This window comes from Sciurus vulgaris (genome assembly GCF_902686455.1).
Source record: "Sciurus vulgaris genome assembly, chromosome: 16".
In the NCBI taxonomy this organism is placed as follows: domain Eukaryota; kingdom Metazoa; phylum Chordata; class Mammalia; order Rodentia; family Sciuridae; genus Sciurus; species Sciurus vulgaris.
In genome coordinates, this window is record NC_136477.1 from 11133964 (window position 1) to 11154779 (window position 20816).

A 20816-nucleotide genomic window follows, 5' to 3' on the forward strand; every position below is an offset into this window, starting at 1 on the left:
GTCATCAGGCCCCAGGTTGGATGGGGCTGTCTGCGGCCCTGGGTTTTATGGGACCAACGTCTTTTCAGTCGTGCAGGGTCAAGAAGAGGTGAATACCCAGGAGGCTGGTCCATGACCTTTATTGCGGATTCTGAGGCCAGCGCTGACCCGCCTCGGGAGATTTACTGTGGGAACGTCTGACCCGGCCCCTTCCTCTCCTCCAGGCTGCCACTGGCCTGCTCAACTCCCCGTCCGGGCCTCATCCAGCCCTTGAAGGGGCCCCATGGGCCCGTGACTGGACCCAGAGGAGTGGGGGGGGCTCAGAAGGGGAATGGAGGCTCCAGATGGGAACGACTGCGAGTCTAGGACCTCCGCGAGCGACCGCGCTTCTTGCTGCGGGTTTCGATTAATTTCTGGGAACGGATCTTGAGTGAAGCGCGGCTCACCACTACACTGTCCTCCTCCTCACTCTCCTCTTCGTCTGCGAGGGGCACGGGACGATGCGGGAGCCGGTTCGCCATGCCCAAATCAGGTTTTCCTCCCTAGCCATCTCCACCCCACCCACCTCCACTTTGGACCTGAGTCCAGCCTCAGACCACCTCTAGCGACTCCAAACCCCACCCCCCTTTCCCCCCCGCCAGCACTGACCGAAGAACTTGTCCTTGGAACTGGCAAGTTGCAGGGGGATGCGGGTGTTGTACTGAGGCAGTTTTCCTTCTAAGCTGGTATAGAACTAAGTGGAGCGGGCAGGAGAGGGAGGTGTGGGCGAGGCAGGGGCCGCAGTGAAGTTCCCCTCCCTTCCTCATTCCAATTCAGAGACCACTGCCCACTCCTATGTAGTGTGTCTCCACCTGGCTCCATCCCTCATTCTCAGCAGACACTCCGATGCCCAGCTGCACCCACTTGTCACTCAGGCCCACCGCGGGTCTCTGGGGCCCAGTCCCGCCCTCTGGCCTCCCGAGACCCACCTTAGCTTTTCTGGCTCCTACCCCTGGTGTGTAAGGCTCACTCCTCACACCAAAACCGTTGTCCCTAAGGCCCTTCTGGCTCATCAGCTCCTCCACCTTGGCCTTGCAATGGCTGCCCCCGCCCACTCAGCCCCACGCCCAGGTTTCTCGAGCCCTGCCCGGTGGCTTCAGGGGCACCTCGCGATCGGCGATGTGGCGCAGCATCTCCGGCACGTCGTGGCTCTCGAGCTGTGACTGCAGTTTCAGCAACTTTTCCTCCACGAGGCCCAGCAGGTTCAGCAAATAGTCCCCTGCTTTGGGATCCAATTCCTTTCCCTCAAAGCGGCTGTTCTCCTGGGGCCAGGGAGAGTCAGATCAGTCGCAAGGGGCGGGGCCTCTGGGGCCGGGTCCACGCATGCTGGTGTTTTCCCTCCGCTGCGACGCTTTGGATGTAAGAGGGCACTCACAGGGCTAGTGCTCACCTGAGGGGCGGGGACTCTGAAATCAAAGGCCACTCCTTGAAGGCGGGCCTCTGAGCTCCTGATGCACAAAAAGGGTGCGGGGAGGTTTCTTGGTGAAGGGTAGTGATTCGAGGGAGGCCGTTGTACTGATGGCCTTCTGAAAAAATGGACTTGTGCAACGGACAGGGTGGGGCTCCTCCTGACCCCGCCCGCTCCAGCATTGGAGCAGGGTCTCTGAGGTTTTGGGTGGAGGCAGAGTAGGCCTTTCCCATGGGGGCGGGTGGAGCTTGAGGCAGGTCAAGGATATAGCTCAGTTGGTAAAGTGCTTGCCTTGCAAGCACAAGGCCCTGCGTTCGAGCCCCAGCACCACACACACATAAAAAGTCAAGGTATCTAAAGTCCTAGGACTCTTTGGGGTAGAGAGGGCTTTACCAGGCATGTGGGGCGGGGACTCTAATGAACGGGGAGGGGCTTTCCTGTAGGCGGAGCTTCTGACGTCTTGGGAATCCAAGACGGGGTTCCCTGGGGCCTCTTGCTTGACTGCGCCTCTAAGGTCCTAAGAGGCTGAGAGGGGCCCGTTCGAGGGCGGGGCCTACCACTCTGACGTGACTCAGCTTGCTCGCCAGGTGCTCAAGGTTTTCCTTAGTCGTTTGCATAGCCTTCAAGGTGCGCTCCAGCTGATCCTGTGCATCAGCGTGTCGCTGCCCCTCGGTCTTGAGGTTCTTCTGCATCTCAGTTTCCATCTTCTGCTGGCTGCGGGGAGCGCAGAAGTCACCACGGGAGCACTGCCGACCCCGCACTCCTTCGGCCCCCTTGGGCACCCCGGCCTCACCTCACCAGCATGGCCTCCCCCGAGTACTTGAGGTCTTCGAGTTCCTTCAAGAGTCGCCGCTTCTCTTCCTTTAGCCTCATCAGCGTCTGCTCGTTCTCACTCTTAAGTGCCTCCAACTGCGCAAAGGTGTCGCCCTGGGCCACAAACCGCCGCACCACCGACTGCGGACCACCCAGTCCCAGTTAGAGCCCAGGGAGGCTCGTGCGTGCTCCATCTCCCTTCCCACCCCAGTACACAAGATAAGTGGTCTAGGCTGGTGGCTTCTGCAAACTGACGTATGGGGGCAGTGTGGGCTGGACTCCGGGTTGCCTCAAGGGTGTGCACCCCGGACATATCACCTTTCCAGCGCCCCTGTCTACATATGAGCTGGCCAAAATCGGTATGGGGGTGGGGCAGAGCAGCGGAGAGCATAGGTGTTTTTCAAAATTAACGTGGCAGCAACTTCGGGCAGGCAATCTCCTCCATTTTCACAAGTAATACCGCACGTCTGAAAAGCGATTCGCTCATCGAACACACTTCTGGAAAGGGGTTTGCTTCCGTGCCCCCAGATGATCCCATATTTGTGAGTATAGGATCTGGTGGAAATCAACCCCATGGGAGGAGCAGCATGGTCGGAGAAATCCCAAAGGGTAGAGAACAGGCTGGGGGGGAGGGGTCAGTGTTCCCCAGCGGGAACCCGGCCCCTTAAGGGGACACAGGAGTCTTGACATTTTTTCAAAAAAGAAAGCCCGGCGCAGTGGCACACGCCTGTAATCCCAGCGGCTTGAGGCTGAGGCAGGAGGAGCGAGAGTTCAAAGGTAGCCTCGATAACTTGGTGAGACCCTGTCTCTAAGTAAAATATATTTTAAAAGGGCCGGGGATGTGGCTCAGTGATTAAGTATCCCTGGGTTCAATACCTGGTGCCAAGAAAACAAATCAAAGAAGACAACTGCAAAATGTGGGACCCAAAGCAGACTTGCCAGAAACCGAGGGTGGTCCTGAACCACCTTACAGGAAGCGCTGGAGACAGGACAAGACAAAGCGTCCAGTTCTCCCACAGCTGGCATACTAAAAAGTTAGCACAGGTGTGAGACGGGAGAGGAAATGTGTAGACAGCTCCTGTGGGTTTTGCTGTAAAGGGCAGCAGTTTCCCTGGTGGGGCGGTAGCTGGAGGGGAAAGGGGTACCTTTCAAGATGGGAGCAAGTTCGTGCACTGAAGACTTGGCCCGGCGGAGAGTGGAGGCGAAGTGTGTAGGCTTCCCTCCCCTGGACGCCGCAGGGGTTCGCCTGGGGAGGGAGAGCGCTTTCGCGGCACTCACGTGCGTTTCGGCTACGCCCGTTGCGTCCTTGACCTTGCCAAAGACTGCTTCCATCTGGTACATGTTCCAGCGCCGCCGCAGCTCCTGGTCCTTGGCGCGCAGGTGGTCCTGGATTGTGTCGTCGGACTGCAGTAGTAAGTGCTCCCGCTGAGTCTGCTCATGGGGTGAGGTCAAAGCCAGGGTCAGTCTGTGGATAAATGTTTGGGAGGGAGGCTGGGAGGGGACAGGGCTCAAACTGGGGAGTGGGGGCCGGGCAAAAACTTGAAGCCAGGTAGGGACACCCGGACCGGGGTCAGGAGGACTCTGCAGGAGATGGCTTCAGAGCCAGCACAAAGGGGTGGAGTCAAGAGAGGGGCGGATTACAAGGAGGGTCAGATTTAGGTCACGAGACCTAGTCCGACGGGGGAAGGACGAGTGGAAACCAGAGAGTAAGGTGAGGTCCTAGCAGCGCCACCATGGGGCACTTAGGTGGAAGGGGAGGAGAGGGGAGGGGAAGGTGGAAAGTGGATGTGGGGGATGTGGATGTGGGAGGAGTCCTTCATTACGTGGAGGTGGAGTCAGGGAGGCGGCAGGGTTAGAAGAACGTCAAGAGTAGGAAAGGGTCCTGAACAGGGGCCAAGAATATGGACCGGAGGAGGCAAGGCCAGGTGTGGTAGGTTTGAGCTGTTGGAAGTCCTGCGCGCCTAGGCGCGCCCACCTTGCGCTCCATGCGCTCGTTCTGCAGTTTCTTCTCCTCAGCGCGCTTCTTGCAATCACTTATGAAGCGCTCCCGACTCTTGCGCTCTCGTAAAACGGTCTCCTCCAAATACTGCAGCTGGTTCTGGGGGGCGAGCAGGGGAGCAGCTGGTACCTATGTCAGCTGGAGGCAGAGCACGCGGGACAGACCGGCAGGGTGCCAGGGACAGACGAGAGGGGCTCAGGCGAGGCTGGGTTCAGATCCTGGGGCCAGGAGACCTTGACAGGTGGGCTGGCACCTTGGCAAAGTCCCGCGCGTTGAGGGCCTCTTGATTCACTACGTGCAGTTCCTCCACCTCTTGTTTGGTCCTCACCACCTCAGCCTCCATGGAGTTCAGCCGGTTGTCCAAGTTGAGGCTCTCCTCCTGGGCGTGGGGGTGAGGCGGCCTGTGACTGTGGTTCATCGGGGCAGACCTGCCCTCCCGCTCCCAAGCAGGCCTAGTCCCTACCTGGAGATAGGCCTTGAGCTGCAGATACACATTGGTAATGTGTTCTGCCTCCTCCGCCTTCATCCGGGCCTTCTCCAGGCGGTTCTCCAGGTTCCTCACGGTCTAGCGGCAGCAGGGCTCCCCTGAGTCCTCCTCCACTCCTTCGGCGCACCACGCCCTGCCCCCGCCAGCTCTGCAGGCCTCACCTTGCGCCTGCTCAGGGAGGAGTGCCCTACCTTGGCCTCCTCCGTGTTGCAGTCCTGGGCCTCCTCCATCTCCAGCTGGCGAAGCCCGTGCTGCAGCTGCAGCTGCTCCAGCCGCTTCTGCCGCAGCACCACCTGGTGTCGCAGGGCGTTCAACTGCTTCACCTTCTCGCTCAGCTGGTGGTCCAGGTGCTCCAGGGCCTGCTGCAGGAGAGCAGGGGCCTGAGCCCTCCCTCCCCAGTCCTTTGGTTCCTCCCTTCTCCCGCAGGGTAGCCTTCATCTTCCTTATTAGCTTATAGCATCGGAACTGGCTGGCTGCCAACTCCTGCAGAGTTTCTTCCTTGGCTTCCGGGACTCCATCTCGAAATTTCCAACCCCCTCCCTGGTCATTCCATGTCCTGGTCCTTTGTTTTTGGAGAGAGGCTCTACTGGAGGTCCATGCCCTCCCCACTTACAGTCTACAGGCCTTAGAAGCCACCTCTACACTGGAGACACCTAAAGCCAACCTCCCTTTATGCCCACGCCACACTCTCAAAATCATCCCTTCCCAAAGCAAGTGCCTGGCTGGCTCACAACACCTGCTTCTCCCACGTTCCCAATCTCTGCTCATGGAGGCTCCATTCATACTCAAACTGCAAATCCCGCTGGGGGTGTAGCTCAGCCACAAAATATGTGCTTAGCTGGGTTCAATATCCAGCACCAAAACCAGACAAAAAAAAGCCCCAAACTTTGATGCCATCAAAGGTTTTCTTTCTCTTCCACATGTCTCCTCGGTTAGCAAATTCTCCCTGACGTGGTGGCAGTTTCCCTGGAGGCATCTCTTTCCTTCAACCTCTCCCATTTTTGTAGCAGGGCAGACCAAAGTATCTGTCACCTGGCTGACCTCCTCCTGGCCTCCGCTCCTGTCTCCTTGAAGTCCATTTTCCTCTTCACTGATTCCTGGTATAAATTCCATACTCTGTCATGGTTGAGCCCAGGATTGGTCTCCCTACCTTACCTCGCTCTCCCCAGCCATACTGGTCTTTGCCTGGTCTCAACACTTGATGCTTGTTTTTACCTTGGGGACTCTGCACTTGCTGTTCCCTCTACCAGGAGGTTTTTTTTTTTGGGGGGGGGGGGGTACTGGGGATCGAACTCAGGGCCTTGTGCTTGCAAGGCAAGCACTCTACCAGCTGAGCTACATCCCCAGCCCAGGAGTTCTTTTCCCAGACTTTTTCCTGCCTGTTCCATTCTCAGCTCAAATATCACCTCCTTTTGAAAGAGGTCTTTGCTGACTTTACCCCCAACTGAAATACCAGTTTCTGCCTTTCTCTAGTAAATCATGCTGCTTTATTTATCATTGCTGGAAATTCTTTTTTTTTTTTTTTTGCGGTGCTGGGAATTTGAACCCAGGGCTTTGTGCTTGCAAGGCAAGCACTCTACCAACTGAGCTATATCCCCAGCCCTCCTTTTTTCTTATATTTATTGTTCTGTTTTTTTTTTCCCCCTAGGAGCTGGGGTCCCATGTTTCTCAGTTGGCCTCAAACTCCTGGAATCAAGAGATCCTTCTGCCTCATCCTCCCAAGTAGCTGGGACTACAGGTGTGGACCACCATGCCCAACTTTTGGGGGACATTTTGTTTCCTTTTGGTGCTTCTTGGAAGGGGGACTTGATCTGTTTTGTCACTGCATGGTCACCAACACCTCACATCATATCAAACATAAAGTCAGTGCGTAATAAAGACTTCCTAAGGGAGTAAGTGATTGGCAGCCAGTGTACAGGAAGGTCTGGAGAGACTGAAAGTGGCAGCAGGAAGTCCAGTGAGGAGGATACCCAGGTTGGAGATGAAGGGAGATGCAGGGTGAGGCAAACCTGGCCTGTCCTGTTCTTCAGGTATGGCTTCTCTGATTTCCATTCTTGAATTACTGCCTGGACCACTTTCTCATCTCCCTGTAAGGAGAGGGGACCAGTCATCTGTCACTCAGGCCACCTGCATGTCCCCAGAACCCACCCATCCACCTCTGCACTCGCACCTGAAGCAAGTCCGTCAGCTGCAGCTGGAGAACCTTGGTCTCCTCTCGGAGCTGACTGATGGTGTCCTGGTTCTTCTTGATGTTCCACTGGGAGCTCTCATAAAAGGCTTTCCGGTCACCCTCTGGGGGCAGGTGAGATGTACAGACAGAAGCACAGTGTCATTGGGTAGGTGGGTGGGACTTCCCAGAAGGGAGGTCTTCTTGCAATCAATCTTCAATTTAATATCATAAAGATACGTGAAGATGGAGAGAAGATGGTTAACAGGCACACGGGAATAACTTCTAAGTTCTCTGGTACTATGATGGAACTATGGTTGACAACATATCAATTGTACATATCAAAATAGTAAAGAGGATTGTGAGTGTTCTCCACATGAAGAAATGGTAAATGTTGGGGGCTGGAGTTGTGGCTCAGTGGTAGAGCACTTGTCTAGTACGCGTGAGGCCCTGGGTTCAATCCTCAGCACCACATAAAAATAAAGTAAAGGTACTGTGTCCACTACAACTAAAACAAAATATTTTTTTAAAATAACAATAACAAAAAGAAAATGGTAAATGTCTTTGGATATGCCTATTACCTTAATGGTTACAATCACGCACATGCCTTGACATGTCATACCATACCCTCAAATTATGCATATTATTATGCCAGATAAAATATATATTAAAAATAGTTTTTCCAGCCCTTATTATGTATTAGATGCTGGACTCAGATCTCTCTAGGTACTCAATACCACATGCCAGTAGATACATATCATACCCATTTCACAGATGAGAAAACTGCGACTCAGATTACCTTACCCTGTACCAGGCACCTTTCTTCTTTTTTAAAAATATTTTTTTAGGTGTTGATAGACCTTTATTTTATTCACTTATTTGTATATGGTGCTGAGAACTGAACCTGGTGCCTCACACATGCCAGGCAAGCACTCTGCCATTGAGCTACAGCCCAGCCCCAGGGCTTTCTAATCACTTCACACATTTCAAGTGCCCACCTGGCACTGTTACTATTCCCATTTTACAGACGGAAAAACAGCAACTAGGTTAATCTTAAATTGCCTACGGTCAAACAACTATTATGCAGAGTCAGGATTTGAACTCAAAAATTCTGGCTCTAGAATCTGGTTTTTTTTTTTTTTTTTTTTTTTTTTACCACCACCACATGTACGAGTTGAAATTACAGTATGAAATACCATCCAGTCAGTTCTTTTTCTGTCAGTGCTGGGGACTAAACTGAGGGACTCACACATGCTAGGCAAGCACTTTACCACTAAGCTCCATCCCCAGCCCTTTTTATTTTTAATTTTGAGAAAGGACCTCGCTAAGTTTCTGAGGTTGGCCTCGGACTTGGAATCCTCCTGCCTCAGCCTCCCAAGTTGCTGGGATTGCAAACTTGCATCTCCGAGCCCAACACAAGTGTGAGTTTTTGCCTCCGGAAACTGTCCACCTAGATTCATACTGGTGAAACTCCTTTGTCACACCATGCCTAGTCAAACTGGATGGTCAGTGTTGACCCTTGATCCTTCTGTGTCCTCTAGAGCCATCTTACCTAATAGTTGAATCTTCCTTTGCAACTCAACCACCTGTGCGTGCACAGAAGTCTTCACCGCACCGGAGCGGTGGGGTTCCGCCTTGGAATTGCGTGCGGGCCAGGCCTGTGTCCGCGAGGCAGACTTGCCTCGGGGATAGCCGTACTTGGCCGGAGGCTTACTGCCCTTGGCTTTGGAAGAGGGTGTAGAGACCTGGTCCTGAGCAGTCAGGGCGTTGGCAGACGCCGCCCTGCACAGAGGAGACGTCATGATTGGGTTGGGGCCAAGGACTCTTAGGAGCTAGAGAAGCAACTGAGCGTCTGCTGCCCCTTTTCGGGATCCGTCAGCTCTGGTTCCTCGGGCGCGGGGGAATACACTTTCCGACCGCTTGGCTGGCCCTCTCAGCATCTCCCGGTTGCTAGGTAACCTCCTCCCCCTCCTCCCTCCAAAGTTCCCATGGAGACCACCTGCGTTCCACGCTACCACTCCCATTGGCTGATGCGGCGCAAAGAACAGTCCCAGAAGGGGATGCGGCGGAGCCACTATGCAATCACGTGTTCATCAGCTTCCCCGCCCCCCATCGCTGGGGGTTCGCCGGCATTTTTCAGGAACTTTCTGTTCCGGCTGCAGGAGCCGCCACTCCCAAGATGGAGACATTTTGCGCCGCCATTAAGCGCGAGTCTTCAGATCTATCCTCTCTAAGACTTCACAGTCCTGCCCAAGATGGCCGCTTCAGTTCCGGCACCCGCATGTTTGCCACACTCAACATGGCTCCCCTGAGCGGCCGTCCCCCATGAGCGCGGTGGGACCGGAAGTGATGCTTCTTAGACTTTTCCGCTTTCTTTTTACAGCACGGTCCCTGGCCGCTGGGCGAGGGGGGTGCGGGTGGTTACTGACCTTTGCTTCGGCCTCGTGTAGGTGATGAACTAGCGGGTGGGAAGGCAGTCTGATTTCGTACAAGGGGCAACAAAAGGGTGTTTGCGCAGTGGGTGGGGGAGAGTGTAAACCCATTGGGCCTGTTGGCGGGAATCGGATTGTCCGCTCGGCCTCGGCACAGGGAGCGGAGGTTTTCAGTTGCCCACCCTTGATTTGAACAAAGTGAGACTCTCTTCGACTGGCCAGGACTGGGGAGACCTCTGCCGCCCGCTCCCAAATCGGAGCTCATATTGCCCGAAAGGGTGGAGGACTCCAACTGGCTGGAAGTAGCCCTCTCCTGCTGACCGGTTGTCCCATTCTTGCCGCAGCGTGGGGACGCAGTACAACTCCCCGCAGCCTCCTTCCTCCCTCAGAACCCGTTTCCGGCCTGAGTCCCAGCAGGATGTTGGTGCTGCTGCTTCTGCTGCCCCTCTGCTGGGCAGTGGAAGTCAAGAGGCCCCGCGGAGTCTCCCTTACCAGTGAGTCTGCTGGAGGTGGGGGTCGGGCGTGGAGGGAGTCTACCTGTGGCTCCTGGATGGGCCTTTGCAACCTTTTGCCTCGGTTTACCCGTGACGCTCAACTGGTGAATGGGTGGGTGGGGCAGAGGTGATATTCTGTTGAGAATGTTTCTTCTGCTCTGGGCTGAGCCTCTTGTCCTCTCTAGACCATCACTTCTACGATGAGTCCAAGCCTTTCACCTGCCTGGACGGCTCGGCCACCATTCCTTTCGATCAGGTCAACGATGACTACTGTGACTGCAAGGATGGCTCCGACGAGCCTGGTGAGCTCCCCACCCCCTTTCATTGTACATTTAATGAGCACCTGCTGAGTGCCAAGGCCCCGTAAGATGATGGAGAGAGACCCAGTCCTGCCTTCCCATTGCTCCGTGGAAGCAGGCACAGAAACCTGGCCAGCGTTGGGTTGGTGGGGTTGCTCAGTGGTAGAGTGCATTTGCCATACTAGAGGCCCAGGGTTCCATCCCCAGCACAACACCCCGCCCCCAAGAAAAAAGGAAAAAGTCAGGTCGGTGTTTTCATGAGGGTAGTTGGTGGTACTGTGGGAGCCCAGAGAGCCCTCCCCTTCAGGATATCCTGGGGATCATGAAAGACTTCTAGGAGGAAGTGGGGGTTCAAGTGAATCCTGAAGGAGCTGCAGATGGAGAGCCTACGTTACGCAGACCCCCAGAGGTGGGACTCAAGGGCAGTCCGTCTGGGGACAGGGTGAAGGCAGAAGAGGAGCCAGCAGGGCCCTGTTTTGAAGGGCCTCATGAGGAGAGGCAGCAGGGAGCACTGGAGAGTTTTGTTTCATGCTCCGAGTGTGCAGCTCTGGCTTTCCCTTGGTTGTTTCCACCTTTCTGGTGCTTTCTGTGTCCCAGGGGTCAAGGGCTGTGGGCGTGGATGGCCAGGAGGCCCCTGGCTGGTGAACTTAGCAGACCTCTCTCCCCTCACTACAGGCACAGCTGCCTGTCCCAACGGCAGCTTCCACTGCACCAACACTGGCTACAAGCCTCTGTACATCCCCTCGAACCGGGTCAACGATGCGATTTGTGGTAAGGATGCCCTGGGATGGGGAAGGAGGTGGTGGCAGGGGGCTGGGGGCCTACCAGCTCTGATCTTGGCCCCACCTCTGCTTCAGACTGCTGTGACGGGACAGATGAGTACAACAGTGGCATCGTCTGTGAGAATACCTGCAAGTGCGTGGTGACAGTACCCACCCCTTTGCTACCCCTTAGCACCTTAGGTGGCCACACCCCTCGGGCTGGACCAGCTCCCCTTTCTTCTGCTCCTTTTGTGCCAGGCAGGCATTTTCTGAACCCTGCATCCCTGGCTCTCCCTCTAGTCCTGAAGCAGGTGCGATTGTTTCCTTGTTCAACAGATGAGGAAACTCAAGTGTTAGAAGGGAAATGACTTCTCTGGGGTCACCTGGTCGCAGGTAGCAGAGCTGGAACTTGGTAGCTCCAATGGAACTCCTGCTCCATATGGCCATGTGCTAGTGTGGGCGATGTGAACAACAGAAGCTGAGGCAGCGGGGAGTAGGGAGGACTGTGCCATCTACAAGAATGGCCGCTCTCAACTCCTGTCTTTTGTTGGCAGGTGGTGGGTCTGGGTAAGGGTTTTTTGTTTTGTTTTGTTTTTTGTTTTTGTGTTTTAAAAACTTTTAATTATTTAATTATTTATTTTTTGTTGGGCTGGGTTAGTTTTACAAAGAAGCTAGAAGTCCCAATACTTATATATTTTCTCCTAACTTCAGATCCTGTTGGTGGAGAGTGGGTTGAACATAGCACAGTTACTGGTCAGGTTCCCTCTTGGTCTGGGGGTCCGTGGTTTCTTTCTTTTCTATTCTTTGTCTTTTGGGAACCGCTCTCCAGCCCCAATCCTCAGCACTCCCTAGTACCTGCCCTGACCCCAAGATTGTTCACTGCCCCTTCTCTTGAGGAGAGGGGTGAGGGGCACCGAAGTTGGGAGCCTGGAGGGTGGAGGAGCATTTGCTGGCTTGTCCTTCCGAGCATGTGCATGAGTGTGTGGGGTTGGCAGACGCATTGAGCCCTTCCAGAAGAGGGCGGTGTGGTATGCATGGTGTGCTCCCTGGTAGTGCCTATGTGTTCCTTCTACCCCAGAGAGAAGGGCCGCAAGGAGAGAGAGTCCCTACAGCAGATGGCAGAGGTCACCCGCGAAGGGTTCCGCCTGAAGAAGATCCTTATTGAGGACTGGAAGAAGGCCCGGGAGGAAAAGCAGGTGAGGGACCTTTGGAGGCTGGCGTGTGATATTCTGGGCCTCGAGCCTAGAGGGGTGGGCTGGCAGTGCTCGTGGGTTTTGTGCCTGCCCTGATGGTCCTGGGCAAGTCACCAACTGCCTGCCCCTAGCTCTGCTCACATGAGTGGTACTGAGTGTGTAGTCCGTGGCTAAGCAGTTCCCAGGTACACGGCCGTCAGCTCAGCTGACAGCCAAGGCCAGGATGTTGGACAGAAGTGGGCTCTAAGGGTCTCTCCAGTCTCCCAAGGACAGGAGGGCTGCTCCCTGTCTTCCTGTCTGTGGTGTCACTGTCTATAGGATGAGCTCGTGATTGGTGACTCTCGGTTCTGGGGCAGGGCTGAACAAGATGAGGTCAGTCAGCAGCACCTGCCAACCCTGGAACCACTGTTGATGGTGACCGTGATGTGCTCTAGCTGGGGCAGAGTCGGGCAGGGAGGTGAGGTTTCTGCCTGCCTCCGTGGGGGAACGTCGCTGCTCTCCTGACATGTCCCCTCAGCCCTTGCTGCTTCTGAAGATGTGGGAGTACAAGGTGTGTCATGCACTGGCCAAGAGACTAGGGCCAGGCTGGACCCGTCCAAGGGAGAGACAGAAAGTGATGCCCAGGGACTGGGGCTGTGGCTCAGTGGTAGAGCACTTGCCCAGCATGTGCGAGGCAGTGGGTTTGACCCTCAGCACGGCAAAAAAATAAATTAATTGATTAGAGGCTTGAAAAAAATTTGAATTCTAATTAGAAAAAAAAGAATTCGTTAAAGGAAAAAAAAAAAAGAAAGGAAGTGCTGCCCAGGGCAGCTGGGGAAGGGAAGTTGGGAATTTTGAGGCATAGAGGTGGGTTTTGCCTTGTTCTCCTTCCTAGAAGAGGAGGTCTCTGTCTAAACCAAAAGCTGTCAGATAATTTGGACTTAGCCATGGAGAATGTTCCAGGCTGAAGGAACAGTGTGTGTGAATAACTGGAGGCAAAGAAGCCAGTGGGTTCTGAGTGTCTGGGGCAACCAGAGCCTTGAGCTTAAGATGAGGACAGGGAGCGGGGGCAGGGCCCTGGACACTCAGTGCCTTGTGAGCTACATCAAGGTGTTTGGGCTTCTGCCCAGAGGCCATGGGGAACCACAGCAGCCGGAGACCCAGTGAGGTATTCTCGAAAGATCTCTCCTTTCCAGGAAGCCAGGAAGCAGGAGACTGTGGGGGTGGGAAGAAGTGTATGGATTTTGGATGTTACTTGAAGGCACACTGGGGTTGTCCTTTCCCAGCCCTGGGGCTATGGCATTCTCCATGGAATAGAGGCAGGGAGGTTGCCTGAGGAGGCTGGCCTTTTTGCCTTCTGCCTCCCAGAAAAAGCTCATTGAGCTACAGGCTGGAAAGAAGTCCCTGGAAGACCAGGTGGAGATGCTTCGGGCAGTGAAGGAGGAGGCCGAGAAGCCAGAGAAGGAGGCCAAAGAAGAGCACCGGAAGCGGTGGGAAGGTAGGTCAGGGTGGCCAGGGGCTCTCCTGGGCCGAGAGGCCTAGGCTAGAAGGCTCCCTCCTGTGGTCCATTTCTGCTGACTTCTGATGGCGGCATCTCATTTCCTCGTGTGCCTCGGTATCTGTGTGTTGGTCATCCTGTTTGGAAGTTATTTTTAGGAATAGTTTTCAGCCTTGGGTAAATGGTCCTCTAGGGAGCTTGTCCTTTTCTTCTGTCTGATGCTTGGAGCACTGCCATTCAGAGACCCCCTGAATCCAAGTTCAAGGTCTGAGGTTGCTCTGACCTCTCAGTAGGGTGTGAACTGAGATGCATGCACGTTAGGTTATGTCCCCCGTTGGCACCCCTCTTTTCTTACAGTGCTGGGGTTGAACCCAAGGCCTCCCACATGCTAGGCAAGCTCTCTACCTCTGAGCCACAGCCTCACCCTAGGTGGAGCTGTCCGATCTCGCTTATGACTGACAGGATGGCCCTGCTGAGGTTGTGGGGGCCCCTGTTAGTCTCCTGACCTTGCACTTTGGCTCCAGTCCCCTAGGCTCTGCCAGGTCTCATCAAAACAGACATCTGAATTTGCCAGGACTGGCAAAGTTCCTTAGGGCAAAAGTGACTTCTGTGTTCTGGTGCCTTCTTGCCCCTACCATCCCTGTTGCCTTTGCTGACTTTAAGGAGGTGATTTTTGGATTGGGGCTGTGGCTCAGTGGCAGAGCGCTTGCTTAGCATGTGTGAGGCACTGGGTTTGATCCTCAGCACCACATGTTAGTAAATAAAACAAAGGCATTCTGTCCGTATACAACTACAAAAAAAATTCTTTTTTTTTTTTTTTTTTTTTTTGGTGCTGGGGATCAAACCCAGAGCCTTGTGCTTACAAGGTAAGCGCTCTACCGACTGAGCTATCTCCCCAGCCCCCAAAAAAATTCTTAAAAAGAAATTTTAATTTGATACTCTTTTTAGTTGTAAGTGGATACAGTACCTTTATTTTATTTATTTTTATGTGGTGCTGAGGATTGAACCCAGGGCCTCACACGTGCTAGGCAAGCGCTCTGCCACTGGCCACAACTCAGGCCCAAGAAGGTGACTTTTCAGATAGGCCCACACGCCTTGCTCTTGGGTTGTGCTGCTGTGACTGGAAATGCAAAGCCCTGGTCCAGGCTCTCAGTCCTTGGGTGCTGACTGCCCGACACCCCGTGGCAGCAGGCGGGGAGCGGGAGGGCCGGACGCCACTCCACGCTAGTGCAGGACTGAGCACTGCGCACGGCCATGGAGACGTGGTCCTAGCGGCTCATACTGGTAGCTGGGGCACAGGTGGCCCTCAGGAACCAGGGCAGCCCTCTCTAAGGCGCTGCTGTTGGACTCCAAGTCTCTGGGCCTCTGCTGCGCTCTGTCTTCCCTCCCTCTGCTGACAGGCTCTCCCCGACCTCCCATCACCGGTGGCTCATCCGGTCAGCCTGGTCGAGTGCCTGTGGTCGCCAGGCTCACCCCGGCGCTGTAGGTGCAGTCCTGAGCGTGATGCCGGGCCTCCTCTTCCTGGGGAGAACAGGGGCTTTTGCTCCAAGGGAAGTGGGGAGCCTGGAGGGTCTGAGCACAGAGGGGTGCACCCTGGTTCCATCTCTGCCAGCCACTACGGGGAGGGTGGAGTGAGAGTAGGAGCCAGGAAACCGAAGGAGATGGCTGGTCCTAGCAGGCAAGGGTGGATCTGGGAGCAGATGGTCAGTGGGGTGGGGAGAAGCAGGTGGACTCTGGGTGTCTGGGGTTGTCTCCCCCAGCCCTTGGCATTCTCCAGCCAGGCGCACGGAGAGGCTCCCAGTGTAGGATCCCAGAGGCCCTTGTGGGCGGAAGCCTGCAGGCCTTCTTCCCCCAGGCCCTGGCCTCCATCCCTCCTGCCCCCAGGCCCAGGCTTCACCTGTCGACCTCGGTTCTTATTTATCCTTCCCCTCCAGGGGACAGGGACCTTTCTTGATCTTGTCCACAGCTGTGTCCCTAGTGCCCAGCATACCAGACATACCGTGGGTGCTCAGTGTCAGGCGGGGGCACCTTGGGGTGAGTGGGCAGGGCGCAGATGATGAGAGCCGGCTCTCCACAGAGCAGCAGGCCGCATCCAGGGCCCGGCAGGAGCAGGAGCTGGCAGCCAACACCTTCCAGGAGCTGGATGACAACATGGACGGGGTGTGAGTGTGGCCATGCCGCCTGCCCACCTGGGGTCCCCTCGCCCATCTGCCTTTGGAAGCCAACCAGAGCCTGTGCTGGGTTCACCACTTCCTGTGGGGAGGGATCGCTTTCCCCAGGCCCATCTGGCCTGGCACACGTGGCGAAAGCCAGCTGTGTGAATTCTGTGCCTTTGAACTTGCTGAGTGACCCAGCAGACGGTGAAGTATGGGCTTTCGGGAACCATGGGATCTCGGAGTCCGAGAGGACGAGGAGCAGGGGCTGCAGGGGGAGTGCAGGGCGAGGTGTCCAGGCCTTGCTGGGCAAGGGTGCTGGACAGGGGCAGCTGATTGGTTGAGATGTGAGGGCAGAGGGAAGAGGGGGCTGGTCGGGTTAGGAAAGGAGCTGTGGCATGTGGTGTCCCTGTGCCTCCCAGCCTGTTCCTCCTCCCTCTGTGGTTCCTCCTCCCTCTGTGGTCGAGCCCTGGGGGTACGCAGTCCTGAGGAGGGGATGGGGACTGGGCTTGCAGGGCTTGCTCCTCCTGGGCTGGGGGCCCCGACTCCAGCCCTTGCCTTTTCAGCCTCCTGTACCCCGCACCCCGCAGGTCCTGGAGGAGCTCAGGAACAGCCCTGGCAGGAAGGGGCGGGCAGGCTCCCCAAGCAGTGGGCCAAGCACCAGGAGCCTCACCCTTCGTCTGTCCCCACAGGGTCTCCGTGACTGAGCTGCAGACCCATCCAGAGCTGGACACGGATGGGGATGGAGTGCTGTCTGAAGGGGAGGCCCAGGTACCCCAGCCCGCTCCCAGACCTGGTGACATGAGGGCAAAGAAGGGACAGGCCAGTGGGAAGCTGGTGGAAAGCTCCCTGGGCCAGGGCTCTTGGGATACCAGTCATAGCTGCTGCCTGGCAAGCCAAGGTAGTGGCTGCCCAGGGTCCCTTCTCCCCATCTGGTGGGGTCCAAGAAGGAGCCAGGGCTTTCCAAGTCTGTCCCTACCCCATGCAGCCCACTGGCTGGCAGCTCAGCCTGCTCTGCCCACCCCAGGCCTTTGGCTCTGTCTCCCTCTACCCTCCCGCCTGACTGCTGCTCCTTGTCCCTCTCTCCGTTCCTGCCCACTCACTCCTCCCTGGACCACCTGGGTCTTGGCCTCCAGCCGACCGTCTCTCAGGTCTTGCCGCTCCCTCTTGCTCCTCTTTCCGTCTTCCCAGGGTCCCCAGGCCCAGCCTGCCTTGCTCCTCTCAACAGGCCTGTGCTGCCCCCTTCCGGTCACAGCACCGTGCTTGTGGGGGTCTGGTCCCCAGGGCCCAGGGCCCAACAAGCTGGCTCCTGGCACCACTGCCTGAAGCCCCATGCTGGGTGCCTGGGGAAGGGGCAGTGGAAGCCCCAGTCCTAACACCACTCCGACACACAGGCCCTCCTGGGTGGGGACGCACACACGGACGCCACCTCCTTCTATGACCGTGTCTGGGCCGCCATCAGAGACAAGTATCAGTCCGAGGTCAGTGTGGAGGGGAGGGATGCAGTCCTGCCCTGCCCTTACCACCCCTGTGGCCTCCAGTCCTGGCCCCCAGCCACCCTGGCCAGCTGGATAGTGCGCGCGTCCTCCACAGAGGCCCCTCCTGCCAGCTGTCTGGACCTTCCTGTAGAAGGGGTGGGGCCACTGGCCACAATGGTGTGAGCAAGTGCCCACGCCCTGGGGTAGACAGGTCCCTGTGTCCTCAGCACCCAGCACCCGCCTGCCTGTTTCCTCTCAGGTGCTGCCCCCAGACCTGCTGGAACCTTCATCCCCGGACCTGACGCAGCCCAAGGAGGAGCAGCCACCAGTGCCCTTGCGGCCCACAGAGGAGGAGGAGGAGGAAGAGGAGGAGACGGAGGAGGAGGAGGAGGAGGAAGAGGAGGAGGAGGAGGTGCAGGGGGAGCAGCCCAAGGTGTGTCGGGGGAGCTGGGGGCAGAGGCCGTGGGGACGGGCTGCCCGCTCACCCTGCCTTTCCCCTTCCCCAGGAGGCCCCACCCCCACTAGAGTCCCCTCCGCCAGCCAGCCCCACAGAGGAGGACAAGATGCCACCCTATGATGAGCAGACGCAGGCCTTCATCGACGGTGAGGCCCTGGCATGGCCCGGCGGTCAGCTCGGCAGTCTGGCCCTGCCCTTGGGAGCAGAGCCGGAGCTGAGCCCAGTCTCTGCCTCCGCCAGCAAGGGCCAAAGCATGGGCTGCTCTGTCGCCTGCTGTGGGTTGGGACTCGCGCCCAGCAAGCCCCACACCCTGAGGGGTACTGGAGGTGGGCCCTGAGGCCTATGGAAAGCCTGCCCCCCACTCGCCCAGGGCTCCACCTGTTTGTGCTGCCCTGCAGCCTGCCAGCCAGCAGAGCACCGGAGCCCCGCCAGGGTCCCTCAGGAGCCAGGCGACCTAGTGGCAGGAGAGGCCTTTCCTGGGGCTGCCGCGGGGCCTGTGTCCTGTCCTTCCATCCTTTCCCCCTGACCAAGTTAGGCCTGGGGAGCAGGGGGTTGCAGTCTCATTGTCCGTGGACCCTGTCTTCCACCTTCCTGGGTGGGTCGCCACCGCTGACCTCTGCTTCCTCCCTCAGCTGCACAGGAGGCCCGCAACAAGTTCGAGGAGGCTGAGCGGTCCTTGAAGGACATGGAGGAGTCCATCAGGTAGCCGGCCTGTGTCCATGGTGGCAGAGCCACGCTGCCTGGCTCCCTAGGAGGCAGTCTCCCGGAGCCCCCTGGGCAGCCAGGCACTGGCAGGAGGGGCTCCTATGTCGGCCTCCCGTGTCCATGGCTGCACCTCTCCACCTCCCCTTCCAGAAACCTGGAGCAGGAGATTTCGTTTGACTTTGGCCCCCATGGGGAGTTTGCGTACCTTTACAGCCAGTGCTACGAGCTGACCACCAACGAGTGAGTCCTGGGCAGTGGTCCCCGCAGGGTGGAGGCGGCTGGATGCAGTGGAGAGGGAGGCGGAGGCAGGGTTTGGGCTGCATCGGGGCAGGAATGGGGACACGGGCCAGGGTCAGTGTCATTTGAGCTGTCTGAGCCCCTTGGGCACAGGGCCCCGGTGTCCTCCCACCCATCAGCCCTGTCCATACACAGGTACGTCTACCGGCTCTGCCCCTTCAAACTCGTCTCGCAGAAACCCAAACTCGGTGGCTCCCCCACCAACCTTGGGTGAGTGGACCCAGGCCGGGGCCCCCTGCCTCCTGCCTCCCAGCAGCAGACCCTCAACACCCTTGCTCTCCCCTAGCACCTGGGGCTCCTGGGCCGGTCCAGACCACGACAAGTTCAGCGCCATGAAGTACGAACAGGGCACCGGCTGCTGGCAGGGCCCCAACCGCTCTACCACTGTGAGTGCCCGACGGGTGAGGGCTGTGGGGACCCAGCCTGGCCGCCCCCGCCTGAGCCGCCCGCCTGCCTGGTTCCAGGTGCGCCTCCTGTGCGGGAGGGAGACTGTAGTGACTAGCACCACGGAGCCCAGTCGCTGCGAGTACCTCATGGAGCTGATGACACCTGCAGCCTGCCCAGAGCCGCCGCCCGAGCTCCCCGCCGAGGATGACCACGACGAGCTCTAGCTGGGGCGAGGTGGGCAGGGAGAGGCGGTCATCAGCTCTTGGACCCCTCTGCACCTTGCTTCTGTCCTCTTTGGGCGGAACCGGGGCCTCGCGTGCCGGCCGAGGTGCAGCCCGGCCCATCCGCCTCTGATTCTTTTCTTGCCCACTCCAGAACCCAGAACCTCGAGCCGCGGAGCCAGCCCCGGCAGAGCCGCCCACCTGCCCTCCACTCTGTGGACCAAGGCCTGCCCCGGGGTTCCTCATCCTCCCAAGGGGCAGGAGCCCAATGGGCTCTGGCCTGCTCCAGGGGCCCAGGTGGGGCGGAGCCATACTGCCCGCCCAAGAGGCCTCCAGAGATGGGATAAAGGAACCAACCCTCCTTCAGTCCCCCACCCTGGCGGTGTGCCCCTCTGTCCCATCCCGTCCCCACCCCTTCCTCCCCTCCTGGTGGGGACGAGTGAATGATTTGACCTGTGATCTTGAAATAATAAATGTGACTCCTCTCCAAGCTCGGTTACGTCTGCCTTGCTGTACCAGGTGGGAATGGTGTGGGCCACGCAGGGTGAGTGAAAGGGACGCAGCCACTGTAGATCACACTGGCCTCCCTCACCAGGGGACAGTGCAGCCCAGGTGATCAGGAAGATGGCCTACAGGTAGCTCAGTCGAGCACCAGGGAGGGCAGACCCTGGGCCACTGCGGTCTGAGCTTCCATCTGTGCCAGTCACCCTCTCTAATCTCATCTGTGCTGTGGGGAGGCCTCCCGGGCCCGAGAGGGACAGCCACCTGCACTCCGCCACCCAGCACCACAGACAGCAGCAGAACCCCACCATCCCAGTACGCCAGTGCACAGATCACCTGAGACCTTAAGATTCTGAACTTTTATTTTCTGGCATGAAAAGTACAAATAATTAAACAATTCCATGTAAAAGTCTGTTACGCGGCCAGGCCTGGAATCCCGGTAATAAATAGTCTAAACGCAACGCAAAGTGTTCTTGTTGGTTTTTTTTTTTTTTTTTTTTTTTTTTTGTTTTTTTTTTTTTTTTTTTTTTTTTTTTTTTTTTTTTAACAGTTCTCTATCACCTCCAACATGGACTCTGTCGTGATTTGAAACCTTCCGAATAAATACCAGGATGAAGGGAGGGTTGGAGGGGCTGAGCCTCCTCCCCCTGGCCCTGCCCCTGACCCCCAGGACTGGAAGACCAAGGCCCCCCTCTCCTGGGAGCCCTTGGCCTGGCCCCCTGGGGGGAGGGGCTGGCCTCCAGGGAGGGGGCCTGGCTGGGCTGAGTTTTGTGTTTTAGAAAAAGAAGTCCCCTCCAGTCTGGGGGTGGCAGGGCACTGCCCAGGCCTCGGTGGGGGGTGTAGGGAGGTGCCCCTCTCAGAGCCTGGCCCCCCAGGGTGGGGGACAAACCCAGCCCTTATTGCTCGGATGCCTCCAGCATGTGTGGAGGGCGGAGGGGAGAGAGCCCCAGAAACAGCAGGGAAAGAGGGGTGGACCCCTGAAGGGGTCCCTGCCCTGCTGGAAGGGAGGGGGGAAAGGAAGGAGGACTTAAAACCACAAGAATAAATAGGTTTGTGTATCATGAACAAG

At 57.2% G+C, this 20816-nt stretch overlaps 2 protein-coding genes across 7 annotated transcripts; one reads left to right on the plus strand and one right to left on the minus strand.

Annotated features, from left to right (window-relative positions):
• Positions 1–103: 103 nt before the first annotated feature.
• Positions 104–8846, minus strand: ODAD3 (outer dynein arm docking complex subunit 3). Its single transcript, XM_079114503.1, has 13 exons — positions 8445–8846; positions 6896–7017; positions 6735–6812; positions 4917–5087; positions 4702–4803; positions 4492–4617; positions 4215–4337; positions 3518–3670; positions 2220–2380; positions 1984–2140; positions 1125–1280; positions 628–712; positions 104–460 (listed from the first exon to the last, which is right to left on the minus strand). Exons 1-13 carry the CDS (start codon positions 8692–8694, stop codon positions 342–344), a joined length of 1803 nt encoding a protein of 600 aa, XP_078970629.1. The 5' UTR covers positions 8695–8846; the 3' UTR covers positions 104–341.
• A 356-nt stretch (positions 8847–9202) lies between these two features.
• On the plus strand, positions 9203–19736 carry PRKCSH (PRKCSH beta subunit of glucosidase II). Of its 6 annotated transcripts, none has more exons than XM_079114505.1 (18): positions 9203–9338; positions 9669–9818; positions 10004–10120; positions 10793–10888; positions 10975–11032; positions 11957–12074; positions 13419–13548; positions 15626–15710; positions 16394–16472; positions 17096–17182; positions 17439–17612; positions 17686–17782; positions 18269–18338; positions 18492–18581; positions 18774–18848; positions 18925–19024; positions 19103–19259; positions 19401–19736. In XM_079114505.1, the coding sequence occupies exons 1-17, from the start codon at positions 9218–9220 to the stop codon at positions 19247–19249; spliced, it is 1794 nt and encodes a 597-aa protein (XP_078970631.1). In that variant the 5' UTR covers positions 9203–9217; the 3' UTR covers positions 19250–19259; positions 19401–19736. The 6 variants fall into 6 exon arrangements, with proteins under 6 accessions (XP_078970631.1, XP_078970632.1, XP_078970633.1 ...); XM_079114506.1 differs by having other exon boundaries at positions 19408–19736; XM_079114507.1 differs by having other exon boundaries at positions 17439–17591.
• The last annotated feature ends 1080 nt before the right edge of the window (positions 19737–20816 follow it).

Excerpts from the sequence above, each read along its gene's own strand:
- ODAD3 (XM_079114503.1), bottom strand. The coding sequence starts at position 8,694 with ATGACGTCTCCTCTGTGCAGGGCGGCGTCTGCCAACGCCCTGACTGCT. Across the intron at positions 2,141-2,219 it reads GGGGAGGCCATGCTGGTGAG|CCAGCAGAAGATGGAAACTG; the intron begins GTGAGGCCGGGG and ends CGCTCCCCGCAG. Across the intron at positions 1,281-1,983 it reads AGCTGAGTCACGTCAGAGTG|GAGAACAGCCGCTTTGAGGG; the intron begins GTAGGCCCCGCC and ends CCCTGGCCCCAG.
- PRKCSH (XM_079114505.1), top strand. The coding sequence starts at position 9,218 with ATGAGCGCGGTGGGACCGGAAGTGATGCTTCTTAGACTTTTCCGCTTT. Across the intron at positions 10,889-10,974 it reads GGTCAACGATGCGATTTGTG|ACTGCTGTGACGGGACAGAT; the intron begins GTAAGGATGCCC and ends CCTCTGCTTCAG. Across the intron at positions 15,711-16,393 it reads GATGACAACATGGACGGGGT|GGTCTCCGTGACTGAGCTGC; the intron begins GTGAGTGTGGCC and ends CTGTCCCCACAG.